At 37.6% G+C, this 16,676-nt stretch overlaps 2 protein-coding genes across 3 annotated transcripts in view; one reads left to right on the top strand and one right to left on the bottom strand.

The window, feature by feature from the left end:
* Window positions 1–3,298: 3,298 nt before the first annotated feature.
* LOC108967829 (solute carrier family 25 member 35-like) lies at window positions 3,299–4,943 on the bottom strand. The gene is made up of 4 exons (XM_018931454.1): window positions 4,735–4,943; window positions 4,499–4,674; window positions 4,096–4,231; window positions 3,299–3,860 (listed from the first exon to the last, which is right to left on the bottom strand). Exons 1-4 carry the CDS (start codon window positions 4,804–4,806, stop codon window positions 3,330–3,332), a joined length of 915 nt encoding a protein of 304 aa, XP_018786999.1. The 5' UTR covers window positions 4,807–4,943; the 3' UTR covers window positions 3,299–3,329.
* Window positions 4,944–6,813: 1,870 nt separating this feature from the next.
* LOC108967890 (laminin subunit alpha-1) overlaps window positions 6,814–16,676 on the top strand; it is a 226,321-nt gene continuing 216,458 nt past the window's right edge. For both annotated transcript variants that reach the window (XM_018931549.1, XM_018931551.1), the window contains exons 1-2: window positions 6,814–6,959; window positions 10,961–12,125. In XM_018931549.1, the coding sequence (XP_018787094.1) occupies window positions 11,234–12,125 (892 nt within the window). In that variant the 5' untranslated portion in view covers window positions 6,814–6,959; window positions 10,961–11,233. The remainder of the gene's footprint in view (window positions 6,960–10,960; window positions 12,126–16,676) is intronic.

The raw sequence follows: 16,676 nt of genomic DNA, 5'->3' as shown, positions 1-16,676 counted from the left end.
GGTCAGTATAGAAAAAGTTCAATCAATAGCTTGAGTAAGGCAAGTTCTCAAATAAAATCAAAAACATTTGATCTGACTCTCTGGAATATCAAAAAACACCTACGACTAAGTGAATCAGCTCACAAATTCTAAGACTTGGCTCTTATATGATACGTTCGCCGAGACAAACTTTTCTGTTAATAAAGGGAACCAGATCTGGCAAAAGGAATATTTTGACAGGTAGAGAGCTCAAAATGGCCAAGTAGTATTCCTCATTGACAGCTTGACCTTGTGAAATGAACTCATTGGAGAAGAAAATCACGATAAGCAGAAAATCGATCGGTATCACATTCATTCCTTACTGACTTTAAGGTGGTTTTTCGGTTTCGGCTCATTTTTAGAGCATAATTTTTCAGACTTTTGAACACTTTTGACATCATATTCATAAACCAACGTTCCGTCTCTAGTAATTATATAGAGGTATTCGCTATAAGTCGGTGCCGAACGTTCCATTAGAGTCGCGGTGCAATCCCCGTTTATATATCTATATATATGATCTTCTTCTCTCTTCATTTCCGGTTATTGTTGAATGTAGGCTTCATATATACAAAGCCTGCCCTGTTAAAGTGATAAAAGAGATTCATAATACTATAGAAGTAGCTTAATAATCTCTCTCTTAATTTAATGTTCTGCCAATTTTTTACATATATGATATACCAGTTATACCTACCAATAATATACACTGCTCTTTTCATTATGTGCTTACCAGTCTTACTTTTTTCTCATATTATATTTTTTTCAAGTTCATAATTTCTTCACTTTCTAATTGATCTTTTCTTTAGTATTTATGAGGCTAGTTCTAGATCAGGGCCTTAATTACATACCTATAGATGGCGTAACAGTCCGTTAACTGAAAATATTCTTAACAAAATATAATATTACACTAATTTTTACTATAATGACTTTCCACACCAAAGGACCAAACAAAAGTTGCTAGTTTTCTTTCTCAATATATGCTGACAATTCATTTAATTTGTAAGCCCCCATAAACAAATGATCCGTGGTCAATCAGACACTCACAAGCCCACTCTACGTTTATTTCTAAACAATTAGTGAATCATCCGAGCATTGCTTTTATCTGCCGATTACTTAGAATCCTTTTAAAGCAAGCCGTTCGCCTAAAAGGATATCACCAATACAAAGAGCAGCCTCTTCCCTGATTAGCGGCTCACGCAATACAGAGACGCACATGCATAAATACTTGCGCGAAAATATTATATATACATAGAACTATATACATATAAGTAGATATGTATATACAAATGTCGTTGTCATATTCTACTTGTTCTCGGTACATCCAATCGGGCAATTGTGTGGTTTGCTTTGTTTCGAGGTAAAAATGACAAGCGTATTGAATTTGAACAATGAGCCTCCTGCCGGTAATTCAAGTAGATTCCTCTTAGAAACGTCACAGGCATGCCAAACAAATGGATGAGTCGTAGCAAAGCAGGATAATCGCCATAACATGCACGACAACACAAATGCATATAGTGAATAAAATATTTTTTGGTTGAAATTTTTTAATGAAAGTAGAAAGAAGAGGAATGTGCCATATATATATGCCTATTGTGCTGCCTTTTTGTTTTTGTAAACTGATTTTGAATGGTAATAAATTTGTAAGTAACAGCTAAAAGGAGAATATAGCCGCCACCTTCATAGAAACTGCTGAAGAAATCAAAAAACAAAATCCAAAAAACAAAAAACAAGACAAAAGTAGAAGAACAGCGACTGTGATAAGCGTGAAATGCACACAGGACGACAAAGTGCCTGCTGCCTTGTTCGTAGTTGACACACAAAATTATGCCCTCACACTTCTTGCACCATCTGAGTATGGGAAAAACCCCAATTGACTGAGCATGACTGCCGAGGCATGCGCTGCAAATGTAACTGTCTCAACACATGTGTTTGTTGTTGTAGGTGTGCGCTCGTGAAAATCTCACTTATCAATACCTACTATCGTTCAGCGAAACCGGCGCAAGCGATCAGACGCAACAGCATTTTTGACTAAATCCATGGGATATCTCGGCGATCTGCAAGCAACAGGTAAAGCCATGCGAGATCTGTCAGCGCATGTGCGTGTGCTTGTATGGTTGTGTGCGGGTGCTTGTGAAACTCACCACACCTGCATGTTCAGTCTCTGCGCCAAATATGCCAAAACGGCGTCTACTAAAATGTAAACAAAACAAGTTCATCGGTACAAAACGCCGGCTGGCAAATATTTGTTGTGGATTTTTTGCTTGCAACACGTTCAGGTAGAACACGTTGCAAATGCGTTGCGTACGAGCATGCAATTTGTATGCACAACTATGTGGTTCGTTGAAAGATAAGTCTCTTAGCTTTATAAAACAGATTTAAGGGGGCTCGCAGATATTGTTAAAAAAAAGTCAGTCCAAAATGGACTCGTCTTTAGAATGTGATTAAAACCTTTGACCTAGATTACATGAGATTGAGAGTTGCGGTACTACGACCCATAATCTGTTAGACTTTGCTGTTCCCCAAACACTTTATTTAGCCCAGATGAGTCCAATAGGGTACTCGTAAAGTGAACGCTTAAAGTCGAGCTCAGCACATTTTCCCACTTACAAAACACACGCATTTACGATATTCTCGGCTTTCAGCGTCTATTGTGCGGGCACACTTAAGCTTGGTAAAGCTCCTGGATGAATGGTTGTGTTATGTTCTCAAACCGAATTTATTTTCCCGACAACCTGACTCCTTGCCATTGTGGGATAAACAAGGATTATGAGCTCTGATGCCTCTGTCTCCTGGTCGCAGAAGCGACACAGGGCCTTTAGAGGCATCTGACTCATTGCAGCGATACATTTCCTGAATTGAAGAATTCTTCAAGTTTTAAGTAGTCTCTGAACAAAATATCCATTCATACCGCGTCCTATGTGTGGACCACCAAGTGAAAGTGGACAAACCGATTAAAGAGTTTTTATGACGGCAAGTGGTAAAGCAATATAGATTTCTCAATATCTGAGACTATGTAACGTTACCTTGTTGTTTGAAGTTTTAATGAGAATATTTTTCAGTTTTGCCAAATCGACCGTTTAGAACAGCAGCGACATGTCTTGTTGGCATATTTTCGACGTCTACAGTTACTAACTCTTAATCAACCAAGTCAACCAAGTTTTTAAGGATGGCTAATGATCTATGTTCGAAAACATAAATTTATTTCCAATAACTATAGAGGATACTTTCTCCAACCTCTCCAACCACATCAAAAATTTGCACATTGCGATAGAAGACTATTTTATTTGTCCACTTTTTGACATTCTTCAAAGATACTAGAATTTAATACCTAATCTATTTTTGAGAGTCATAAGTTCATCGAAGAAGAACAACGTCAATGCCGAGTGCGGCACTAAGCGCACATAATTCGCCCAATAGCCTTTATATAGTCCATAAAGGCCTTCAGCGCGGGCGGTCTTCATAAAACAATCCAACCAACCATTGTACAAGAGACCCTTACCATTCGCATCCAAACCCTGATTGTAGATACGTGTCATCATAACATCCGCCGGCGTCATGGCCACAGTTACACAACAACCGGCAATGAAACCACCACAGAGCGAATTCAAGGCCGGCTGAACGATCAGATTTTTTTCGCGCAGAAATGACTTGATCGGACCGAATGTCGCCAATTGAGTGCCGGAGCCGATTGAGGCGCGCGTAATGGAAGCTGTAGAGCCGCGCCATAATCCAGAGATACCGCCTTGTCGATAGACTGTGCGGAGCGCTGATAGCATGCCCGTGTGTTCGTGCTGATAGCCGACGGCGACTTGCTTCGATGCGCGCGATTGCAGTTGAGTCTTTATCTGCGGGATGTAAAATGCCGAAATATGGAACTTCATTCTATTTGCGCACACTTTTTAAATAAATAAATAGATAAGTGAATGAAATCTTTCGGATTATCACATGGTTATCTAGCCAAAGCTAATGTTACGTCTCGTTATCTGTGACTGTTTATCTAGAACGTATGTACGTTTGACATTCAGAAAATATGAAATAGTCTGACAGTGTTAGCTAAAAATTTTTTATTTTTATACAAACCATAAAAAATGGACTGGAAAAGTACGCGCCTAGCGCACCACCGGCGGCACCCCAGAACAGATTCAAGCCGAAAGACTCCTCGTCATTTTTATTGCGTGTCCAACCCATATTCGCAGCGCTGGCATGGATGCCCAATCTATTGAAAACATTTACGAAATGTTGTAATTTTTTTAACGATCTCAAAGTAACTAGTTCCAAAAGAACTAGTCTCTAACTAGTTTAAAAGCACCTAGATCAAACTAGTTTTAAGAAATATACTATAATTAATATAAATTTAAAAACATTTTAACTAGTCTCAAAATAACTAATTCCAAAAGAACTTGTCTCGAACTAGTTTAAAACCACATAGTATCAAACTAGTTTCAACAAATTTACTTTAATACAACCAGCTTACGTCACCCACCTCACACCATTTACGATGAACTGAAAGTACATGGTCGGCACCAGCCCCTTCTGTAAACCCGTCCAACCATCGTTACGCACCACCGTGACCATACCGTGCAAAATACCCTTGTACGGCACAACATAGGTGCCACGTGCCGCCAACTCACCCTGTAGCTGTATGCGTGTTTTAACGACCTTTCCGAAAAAATATACTGTTACTTGCTATTTATTTAATAATTTCATCTCCAGATTTACATCGATTGGATTGGTGAAAGTTGTCGCACCCATGGCAGCCAGACCTCCAATTACATATTCTGAAGCGTTCATTACGAAAAAATATGCACGTTTGAACTATTTATAAAAAAATATATTTGAAAAGTTATGGAAGATTATGAAAAAAGTTCCATTAATATTATAGATCGGGTATTTTTTCTCTCAATGCCTCGTAGTGCTGTTCCAGTCAGCTGCTGCCAAATGACTGATTTTTCATAATATTTGAAGAACTGCATCAGTTTTCTTGATATCATTTAGATAAACTTTACCACTTAGTTGCTTATCTTATTTCTAATATACGTGAGAGATCATAATCCAGTTGTAGAGAGTAAGAGAGTAAAAGTAAATAGAGAAATACTTATGAGATACTAATATATAGTAAGTTAGTACAAAAAAAATCTGTCCAAAAAATTATCTTCATAGTGATGATAAAAAAGAGTCACATAGTCTAGTAGTTTGGTACAGATTGTGATATGGCGGCTTCATCGGGTTTTATTTCTTTCATTATCATTAATAGCGAGCACCATAATAGGCTGTCGACCGACTCTTTTCCGGAAATTTGATAAATTCGAGGCGGATGATCTCTATTTTCAACTACACGATACAACGCTTCATACTTCACGTCAAAACATGGACACATTGCGGCAACTCGTTAATTTCGACAGATTATCTTTTCTGCACTATAAGGTCCACAGTCGGATCTCGTGTTGATAAAATATTGCTTTTTGAAGGGCGAACAAACTTGCCTTATTAAAGAGTTTGCGGACACTGCACTAGGAAAAACAACCGTCATAAAATATTTTTCGGATGACCGTAAATTGATGATGTTCGAGATAGCAGGCACTCTAACCATAGCATCTGAACGAGTATATCACATCGTTGGAATTATTTGTATACTAGTGAGCTCTATGATGCTACGGGAGCTCATTTTTGACCAAAAACAATGACGAGTTGATGTTTCGGAGCAGTGTTTCCAGATGTTGAAGCGCACTAAGCCCGAGTTTTTGCATCAATATGTGACAATGGATGAATCATGGCTCCATCATTTTGTTCCGAAGTCCAATCGACAATCTTCCGAGTGGACTGCACACGATGAACCCGCTCCAAAACGTGGTAAAGTTGAACAGCTGGAAATGTTGTGGCGTCTATATTTTGGGATGCGCGTAGAATAATTTTTTTCGACTATCTTAAAAGAAGATGAACCATAGCGACTTTTATATACCGTTGTTTTGCTAAGTTTTATTTTGTTAACATTGCTTCGAATTTACAAATATCATTATATTCACTCGAGATAAAGACTCTAAGGAAGGAGACAGTTTGACCAATACTTTAGAGTTTGTTAACAAAACTGAGGTAATCAAATTGATAGATTCCACGAAAATGGGACTTCCAAATAGCAAGCTCCTGTCAAAGCTATAAACTCCTAATATCAGAAAGAGCTAACGGCATACAGTATTATGGCCTATTCACTGACAACTTTCTTCGTTTTGATTATTCATAATTTGTCAACGAAGCGACGAAAACAAGGCAAAGGGTAAGTTAGAATGAACATTTTTCTTCCCTGTACTAAAAATGATGACTTTTGTTTGGCAAAGTTTAAAATGATGAAAGGTGGCCAACATTTTGTTTTGCCTCCCTGATTTCTTAATACTGAAGAGAAACTATAGTAGGAAACCCAAATCCTGAAATATTTGGAAATAACTTACATAAATCACTTAAAACCCTTCATAAAGCTTCAAAATATTTGTACATAAAGCTGTCAAACTTCAAGCACACAACCACAACTTCACCTACGAACATCCGAGCAAGTTTGGGTTTGCATTGCACTAAATGTGGTGAGTAACACCGCTAATTATCTTCTGGCGCAACGCACGCATGTTCGAACACAAACAAACATGCCAGCGCATGCACGGACAGTGCAGTAGAAAACTCACCAAACTGCAGCATTGACTGGCATTGATAAGTGTGCATTGCCAAAGATCATCAAAGAAGCAAACGAAATCGAAGGCACTGCCGTCGAAGACTGGTGAATAGCGCGTCAGTTCTACGTGGTGACTCAAAGTGAGTGGATGTGAAAACGGAAAACAATCGAAGAGAAGTGCACGCGCGTTTTAACAAAAGAATTTTTTTTCCATTTGTGTTTTGATATATGGAAATGGCAGTGTGAAAACAAAATTGATAATAAGAAAGTGCAGAAATTATGCAAAGTAAGTTGGATGTGATAATTGCTTGAGTTTTGTGTGCGCAATAGTGATAAATAGAAATATGCCTAAAATAACGAAAAAGTAAAGTTTTGGGAAAAGAAAAAAAATATACATATGAATGTGTTGTTGTAATTGAAGGTATACAAAGCGTAAATTTTAGAAAATGTGTAAAGTGAATTTTGGGCAGTTTTTATGCTAAAAAATTTGTTAAGTTAAAAATATATATTATTTGCAAAACAAATATATTCAGCTAATTGAGAATATAGTTTTTATCAAAAAATGCATAGTTAGTTTGAAAAATAAATTTTGCTACTGGGGGCGCCAGATCTCATCAGTGTATGAGGTGCATTTTTTCATAGCCCTTTTTCTGAGGATATACGAAAATAGAAATGTGTCGCAGCATGCAATTGCATCCATGTCGCTCGCAACAGGCTTCGTCATCGTCATGGCACGGTCGTCTCTATGTTCGTTTTAATTTTGGCCGACGCTGTCGTACGCGCTGATGCATGCGATATTTTTCGCGAGGCTGTGTGCGGCCCCATTATGCTACGGTGACCCCTTTCTCAGCACATACAGTCCTTCACAAAAAGTGGCAGCATGTTGAAAAAAGATTTTGCAACAAATCAAAGTGTTAAGTATACCAAAAAATTTTGACAGAAGATATATAATAATAAATATATTTTGCTTTTAATTAAAACAATATTTTCTGTAAGAAAGATTAAAAAAAAAGTTTAAACAAAAATATATTTTCTTCAAGAAAATACAAAAAAGAATAACCTGAAAAAAAAAATTGAGAAAAAAAAAATTATCAAAATATTAAAAAAACAAATTAAAAATAAAACAAAAAATAAAAAGAAAAATTACAAAAAATAAGAATATTATAAAAAATGTTTGCACGTGCAAATAAAACGAGAAACAACAACAACACCATTTAAGTGGACTTCGGGGCCTAGAGTTTGTGCATCGCAAACACCAATCGGCTTGGAAAGGTGTAAAAATAGTTGCAAGCACATACAGGCACACCAATATACCATATTGACATGTGTTCACTTAGCCCTTTCTAGAGTGTGTGCCAGTGCGAAAAGCGAAGGGAAGTGAAGTGCAAAAGCAAACGTCAGTGTCGTTGCCGTTGTCGCATTCGACCGGAAGTTGTTAATATTTTTGTATTTGTGCCTTCTATGCGTTCATCTTCTTGCGTTTGTATGTGCAGCGTATAGAAGTTCCGCTTCTTATTGCGTAGAATTTGTTTGCGTTGCGCATTCTGCGCCAATTTGCTGCGTCGCCGGAAAGTTTTGACGTGCGCTGGCAAACCGAATGGCAGCAGTTCCGTTCAAATTCATATTTTCGGTATTAATTGAGGATTTTAAACACTATTTTTTGTCGTTGGTGTCAATTAAATGTTAAGTGTCAGCGGAGTGCATGTAATATCACGAAAATCAAAAATACAGTGTTAATTGAAGTTTGGGTCATAACATGAATACTAATGAGCAGTAAAAAATTATGCAGTAAAAATTTAAATTTTGAAATTTTAATTAAAAATTACGATTGAGGCCAGAAATTTGCTTGGAAAAATCAAAACAAAAAACAGAAAAATAATAAAAAAAACAATTTCTTGTTATTTACTAGTTATTAATATATAATTACCGGAAATTATTTATGAGAAAGAGCTTATTATTATGAAAAAGTAATATAATAGCGTAATATTTTGTGAAGTCATAAAACTTTCAGTGCAAATAAAAATATATACTGAAATGTTTCTGCGGATAAAAGAAGTAAAATGACTGAATCCTTAGTTAAAATCGATTTTCTTCGCAAGTTTGAATATGTGTGAAGCCATTTATTTATAAAGCGAAGAAGCCAATATTTTTATATGACAATTTAAAAATATACAAATATGTTGAAAATATTGGTTTATTCGCCATATAATCATATATGGGAACTGCATACGAACATCTGCTTTTACCATGAATATACCCAGAAACATAACGCATATTTTTCCCACCACTAGAACGGCTAGTGATATACAGATCTTAAGTGTAAAATATATGCCTCTTAGTGATCCTTATGCCTTATCCTGACTAGCAGAATCACTAAATTACTATAGTGACAAATTAGAGACATGAGACAATCGTATCAAGCAGAATACCGGCATTAATCTAGTAACACTGCGAAACAATTGATCCAGATTAATACTAGAAATCAATTCAATATAGCAATCTTTCAACCTCAACGGTATCCCAAAAATGAACATATTACAAGAAAACTAAGGAATGTGTACATTTGGGGGTGCCACCAAACTAATACTCGTATCGAATTTATGTACTGAAATGAACCTATGAAATGCCGAACAAGAAACCGCTATTTTCGTTTAGACTGAAGCATAATACCTTTACTACCTGAAGAACTTGTCCAGCGATTGCACAGGTGTCTTAGGCAATAACTCATGCCAAATTTCTTGAAGATATCTCGTCAAACGAAAAAGAAAAGGCACTTTATTCAGATCGTTCGGTTTGTATTGCTGCTATACACATTATAAAGATCCATTTCGAGATACTGGCGAATAACACGGGTGATGTTTTGGTCCAAAGCCTGAGTCGAAGAGTGGTTGTTCGCATAGATTTTAGTGTTAACATATCCCTATAGGAGAAGTTTAATGGTGCGATATCACACGATTTTGATGACCAAACGACTGACGCAAATCATGAAGTTATCTGCTCACCCAATTATTCTCTCAATACATGCATAGGTTAATGCGATGTTTGTAAACGTTGTTCAGGCGTAAGTCTTTTCATGTTGAAATACCAAACAATAGTGAACAAAACTAACATGACAGCCTGACGACTCATGCGTGATCTGTCTTTTGAAAATATTACCTCTACTTCTGTCCAAATGAACTGAGCTCGTCTTGCATACTTCCTCCATACACCTTTGACAATTTGCGTCCGATGAGGTGTTTAGTCTTACCAATTGAATGCCCATTGGACAATGCCCAGAATGAAAACATATTATTGCGCCAAAATGAACCTTGTTTAAAGCAAGTAGTATATTGGATATCCTGTGTTTTCTGATAGTAAATTTTTTGATTAATTATATATTCTTCAAGCGGAGTTTGCGATTCATTTTTAAATCCACAAATAAGCTTCGGTCGTTTGCTTTTACAAATACTCAGTTTACTTAACTAATGTTATATCGTTTGACCTTGATCCAGCTGATGATCTGAGTCAGTCGCAGATGAAGTTTTGTGTATTCTCCAACTTTCAATCAGTTCTCTACCATCCTTTCCTAAATATTATAAAGCGGTATAACAAAGGAAAGGTTCCGACGCTCGGATTTGCTAACCGAACATGATGCAAATCAGCATTGTTTCCAATATGTGACAATTTTAAAATATTATCAAGCTTTATGAGTTTGCAAAGCTAACCAGTTTTTAAGTTAAATAGAGTTAATTAATCTTTGTAGGCCAGATTATCCATTTGATGAAGCCGTGAATTTGGTTACAAACGATTTAATACTTTATCAATATGCAGTGAAGTAGTTCGAAAACTTTTTTATTTAACCCATTTCCCATGCTCTCCATTTCAACCTTGAAATTTAATCACTTAATAGTTGACGAATTAAAAGTGCATTAGCCAAGAGTCCCAATTTACATAATTTATATTTTTTTAAGCCTATATTCAAAGAGATTAATGAATGTAACCAAAAATTATAATAACAAATACTAGTTTTGTGAACATAACCTAATATTTGCTGCTGAAAGCGTTTCATTAAAGACTCTCATAGGTTTCGCTCTTGGGGGCAATTGTGATAGCTGGGTAATTTAGTCAATTAGCTAAATTGTTTTGTAAATATATAATACATCAATAGCTTCATAATTTATAAAATTAAGTGACTGTCTGCAAGAGCTATGGATTTTTTAATACGAAAACATTAATAAATATGATGATATGATTAACAAGCACAATAGTGTGATTTATATTACGTAATTTTTAACCTCTTAATTGTAGTTAATTTAGACTTAGCAGAGACTAGCTCCAGCGAAATTTCGTGGTGTGTGTCTTAGCTAAACTATGTGTGATATAACTGCTCTCCATTTATGTCATTTATTACATTCTCTGTGCACAGAAAAAATTAAAAAATATATAATGCGTGCGCAGGGTTGCCAAAGTGAATAAAAAACGTTAAAAAAAGTGCTTAATAATTATTAAAAAAAAATATTTTCAAAAAAGTTGTATACAAAAAGAGCGAGTGAAAGTGATGAAACACAAAATGCTGTACAAATGTTGAAATTCCAAAAGAATACAAAATTCAAAATGTTGCCTCTAACAACAACAAAACCACTGCTGACAAAAATGCATCTCCCAACAAACAAGAACAACTCACACCGAACAGAAAATAAACCTCCGCGTTGGTCGCTCCTGCTATCCTGTGTCATACTGCTCAGCGTATCCTGCAACAGCCACATCGCAAGCACACATGCGGCAACAACAACAAACACACATAAACAACTCGCGCATCAGCAACTGCATAGCCTCGCGCCCGCGCAACTACTGCGCGGGTACGCGGAGACGCCACTGCCGCTGAACACAAGTCGAGCGGCAAACGATGAGTCCAACGTGGAAGCGTTGTTGGCGCGCAGTCATGTTGCGGCGAAGAAGTTGCAACGCCAACAGCCAGAGCTGACAGCGCAGCAACGCCGCCAGCAAAAACAACGCGCACAAAAGCGCAAAAAGCAACACAAACAACACAGGCGACAGGAAGAGTTGCAGCCGCACAAATCACACAAGCATGAAAAATCGCGTAAACAACGCGAACAACATGCGCCACAAGCGACGCAAACACATCGGGCAGCACATCGTAAAACCAAAAGTGGTCTGCCCATCGAGAGCAACATAAATCGCGATGAATTTGTTGCGGACAATATTGCGCTGGCAGATGCCACAAATACGGTTGCGGCCACAAAGGCAGCAACATCGGCATTCGCTGTCAGCACAAACAAACGTGCCACGGCGCCGCAACAGCAGCAGCAGCAAAAGAAGAAAAATGGCCGTAACGGCATGGCCAACGGTGTTGCTGGTGGTGGTGGCGGTGGTGGTAACAACAACAATGGTGGCGGCGGCCGTAATGGTCATGGCATCAGGGACGTCGGACGTCAGAAATTGCACAGAAACGGTAAGTTACCCTTTGCGCACCGTTTGCAGCAACAAAGCGCAAATATTTTTCTTTATTTATATACATATTTTCAACTAATAACAACTGCATATACAATAGTGTTATGTATGTACTATCAACTTGTGCGCAATCGCACATACAACTCTATGTGCACTCATGTCTACTCTATTATGGCTGCTGCCAATTTGTGGCAGCAACAAGTTAGCCGCAAAGTTTTCCCATCACAAACAATGGGAAATACGACAATTGCTCATTCCGGCGGTACAGTGGGCGTGAATTGATGAAATATGCTGCAAAATTTGTCTGCGAAACATTCGATTTGCTGAATGGATCCTCTTATCCATTCTGATATTTGCAACCACAGTCACAACGAATATCCCTAAAGAGTCAAACCCAATGAGCAGGTTGGAGTGAACTCCAAGGATTTATTACGCCCCGGAGGCCCCGATGTAAGTCACCGGTCAAACCTTGTAGCTTTTGCTACTACCAGTTAAGCTACAATCAAACTCAATAACTGGTACCACTTGCCACTTGAACTTTAAATGTCTTTTCATTAGAAGGAATCTCATCTAAAATCTATATTAGCTATTCGAGCTGAAACTGTACGCACGTTCAGCTTTCGATGGAGGACATCGTTTCTTACAAAAGAGGGTGCTCTAATAGCTCTAAAATTTTATTCAGCTGAGCTGAGCAGTTTGTTTTTCAGACCGACGCTGGATGGAGCAAATACAGCTGTGCAGAGCTAAATCTGAGCTGGGTTCTCTTGATTTTCACGCGATCTATCCACGTACGCCTCTTGTCGTATGTTAGATCAAGATATGTATGTTACGACACTTGTGAAGAGAATACGTTCTTAAAGGTATACTCCGCTTGTCTGGACTTTTCGTTACTAATACCATTGCTCCATTTTTGATTTAGGGTTGTAAAACAGTCAATTTCGAATTCATTTGGTCTTCTAAAGTTAATACAAAGGCCTCCCTTTATCTCTCAAATCTGTTACAAGAGTAAATTGAGCTTTATTCCTCAGTTCGGCTTTTCGAAAAGTAAGTTCTCTTCATAACTAACTCTTATTTAACTTCTGATGTTTCCGATAAATTTTGTAACTTTGATGTCAAAAAGAGATAAAAAAAAGAGAACATCTTATGGAGACAGTAGAGTTTGCACATTCTTTATTTCTTTGCAGTTCCTCTTGCAATTTCAAGAAATAAAGAAGTTTCTTAGCGGAACCAAATATTATTTAGTGCCATCCTCAAACTTTGAATATCCACTTCGAGGTTCCCCACTTGTTTAAAGAAAAAACACAGCAACTTCAAATTTAATGGAGAATCTTTATTTTCATTCGAAGAAATATTTTTTGATATTAATTTTTTGAAGAGCACTTCTTTCAAATATTGGTCGCAGCTATGTCTCAGATGGTTCATCCATTCGAGCTTTTCGACTGGTATTTGGCGAATGACACTTGTGATTTTTTGTTAAAAGGCCTGAATCGAAAGAGGATTGTCCGCATAGAGCTTGGACTTTACATAACCCCAAGGAAAAAGTCTAATGGTGTGATATTAAATGATCTTTGTAGCCAATCGACCGGCCAAAGACTTCAAATTATCTGCTCATCGAACATATAAATCCCTTGATTGATGCGATGTGTGGTAACTGGCCTCAGCTTAATGAAACCAAATGTCGTGGAGATGACGAAGTCTGATATCTCAGATAACAAGGTCTAAACTTAAGGCGATGATCTGACCGAGGATCCGCATCAGATGCAAGACTGATCTTCAGTTGGATTAAAACACATTACCGAAGTTTTATAAACATCTCAAGCAGTTCAGTCCTTTCAAAAGTATTGGCCCACTGATTTTATTGTTTGAAGTAACTTCTCAAAGTTGTTGTAACGGCGAATTAACTACGGTCATATTGTTGAAAATTTCAGGTCGAGCTTCACTGTGGCACAATTCGTCAATATTATCACATACCACAACAAAAACAACAAACTATCTCCTACAACAGCGCATTCGCCAACACATTCTTCAAATTCTTGTTTATTAGACTTTTTAATAAAAAGAATTGCATGCGTCTTCCGCAACTGTTACAATTCCTTGTTTATGACGCGCTGCTTTTTCGTCTTTTTGCTGCTCTCCAGAATTTGACGTTGTTGTTATTTCTGCAGCAGATGTTGTTATTTTATATGCAATTGCTGTTGTTGCCGGTGTTTTATGGCAATACAATACGCGCAGACAGACACGGCAGTCATATTGTTGTTGCAAATGTGTTTCTGTTGTTGCTGGCAGTTTGCTGCTGCTTAATATGGTGCCTGCTTGCCTGCCAACAACTCTGCGGCACGAACAAAATGATCGATCGCAGTGAGAAGTTTATGTGCAAATATGAACGGCACGCTATACAAGCAAACAAATATATATATATATATGTATATATAGTATATATGTATAGTATAGTATATGTATATATCTACTATATATTCATGGCACTAACGTCGCCTCACCTCCACTCAGCCGAAGTGCGAGATGCGCAGTGACGTGCGAGCGCGTCAAATGTGCGATCGATCTGTCAGCGATAGCGCGACTGGTGTGCGCCGTCAAGCTAACAGTTCTCAGTTCGTTTGCTCCGATCGTTGACCAGCTCCAAATATGGTACGGTTTTCCACACAGCTCGCTTGAGTTGAAAGAACTTTCCATGTGAAAGTCATTACAGCTTCTGGTGCAACGAATTCCAACTGAGTTCAATACTACACTACTTGCTAGTTCTAGGTAACATACACACAGACACTCATGCAACTGCTGTTTGGTCAGGCAGAAATTTCTGAAATTTCCAAACGTGTCCAACGTGCTCGCGCCTGCTCTTGCGGTTTGCCATAGACGAGTGGCATAGCAAATGAGCCGCAGATTGCCGAAGCTGAATTTCATTAGAATGCATAATTTTACGGAAGTGCAGAAGGTTGAACTTCAAGTAGCGCTGACCAACTTCACCAAACTACAGCAATTGGCCTGGGTAAGGGCTTTGGGTATTTACATTTACGGTTTGATAATTGCTTGGTTCAATACTTGGTGGTAAACGTGCAATACTGTAGCAAGCTTTGGCTGCTAGGTAAGCTGAAAGCTGCGGAAGGTGGAGCGAACTCAGCTCTCGAAGTGTTATCCGGTCCGCTTTGCACATGAGAGGAATCTCTATCTCATTGCGATCGATGCCTTTGTGACCTCGCATCCAGTAAAAGTGATGTCCGTTTTCTTCTGAGTGAACTCCAGACACGCTCGAGGTGCCCAATTCTTGACTAGATTTCCTATTATTGACTTGACTCGTTTCTCCAGCCTGCAATTATAAATTACCACCTAAAATGACTCGATGTGAAAATGCTTTAAAGGTCAGATCTTTTATTATCAACACCAAGTTTCCAATATTTTTTTGCGAAGGAAAGTTTCGAAACATTTATTGGAAGCACTAATCCGTTTAACTCAGACATTAGCGTAACACCTTAAATAATTATGTTTTTCTAATTATTGTCATTAAGTCTCTTAGCCCTAAATAACAAATTACGGGTTTTAAACTTCGTGATTTTCCTTGAAATGTGACCACGAGAAAGTAGAGCTTTACCAGATTTTCCAGATTTGTTTAGATCGCTCAATTATATATCTATATCTTCTGCGTAAACTGCGTAAAATCATTCCCGAAGACTCAAAATGCCACAATATCTGAGACGTCCTAACAAGAATGTTAAGGCTATCGGGCTTCGGTACTGGATTAACTCGCCACAACTAATATTTTGGGCACTAAGTCACTTTAATTATGTAACAGATACATTTATACGCAGACATAAAATGTTGACCCAAAGATTCGCAATTAGACTCTCTTTAATAGAGAGAAGAAATATTGGACTTTTGTACTTACCTCCAATATTCTTTTCCATTACAATTGACTTACTTGTTGTATGGATCTCTTAGTATGTTGCATAAACCAACACAGCCATTTATGTAAAGAAGTCAGTTTGCTAATCTTCAGCACCATCGGTGTTCGCAAATAAACCGACACTTATCATCCTCACTTTTAACGACCATAAATACGGTGCAGTCAATTGGCAATAAGCTTTTCCAAAGCTCGCATAAATTTACAGTAAAACTCCTTTGTAAAATCAATTTCTATAAAATTTACTACACAAGCGCCGAACAGTGTGCCATTTTGTCAAAGAAAAAAGGAAAATTAGAAAGAAAATGTTAACTTCCACCGAAGCTATAATACCTATCATGGGTGCATTTCCTATAGTAACTGTATGTATAAAAAATCCCGAAACGTACCGATCGGAGTAGATCCAACCGCAAACGTTTTTTGATTCTTACCCGGCACGTGGTTTATTATATTATTCAAGACGAATTAAGGTTAATTATATCAGAAAAATTATATTTTATAAAGAGTTTTCTGTGAACACTTTGTTCGGAGACCGTAGCGTTCCCTTGGACAATAATGCATACCAAATAACGTCAAGATATATTGCCAAATAAAACCCAAGAACTCGATTTTGATCAGTCACTTTGTATGATAGCTATA

Source organism: Bactrocera latifrons, unplaced genomic scaffold (genome assembly GCF_001853355.1).
Source record: "Bactrocera latifrons isolate USDA-ARS-PBARC rearing strain unplaced genomic scaffold, ASM185335v1 scaffold_2, whole genome shotgun sequence".
NCBI classification, from domain to species: Eukaryota; Metazoa; Arthropoda; class Insecta; order Diptera; family Tephritidae; genus Bactrocera; species Bactrocera latifrons.
This window is presented reverse-complemented; position numbering and strand designations above follow the sequence as displayed.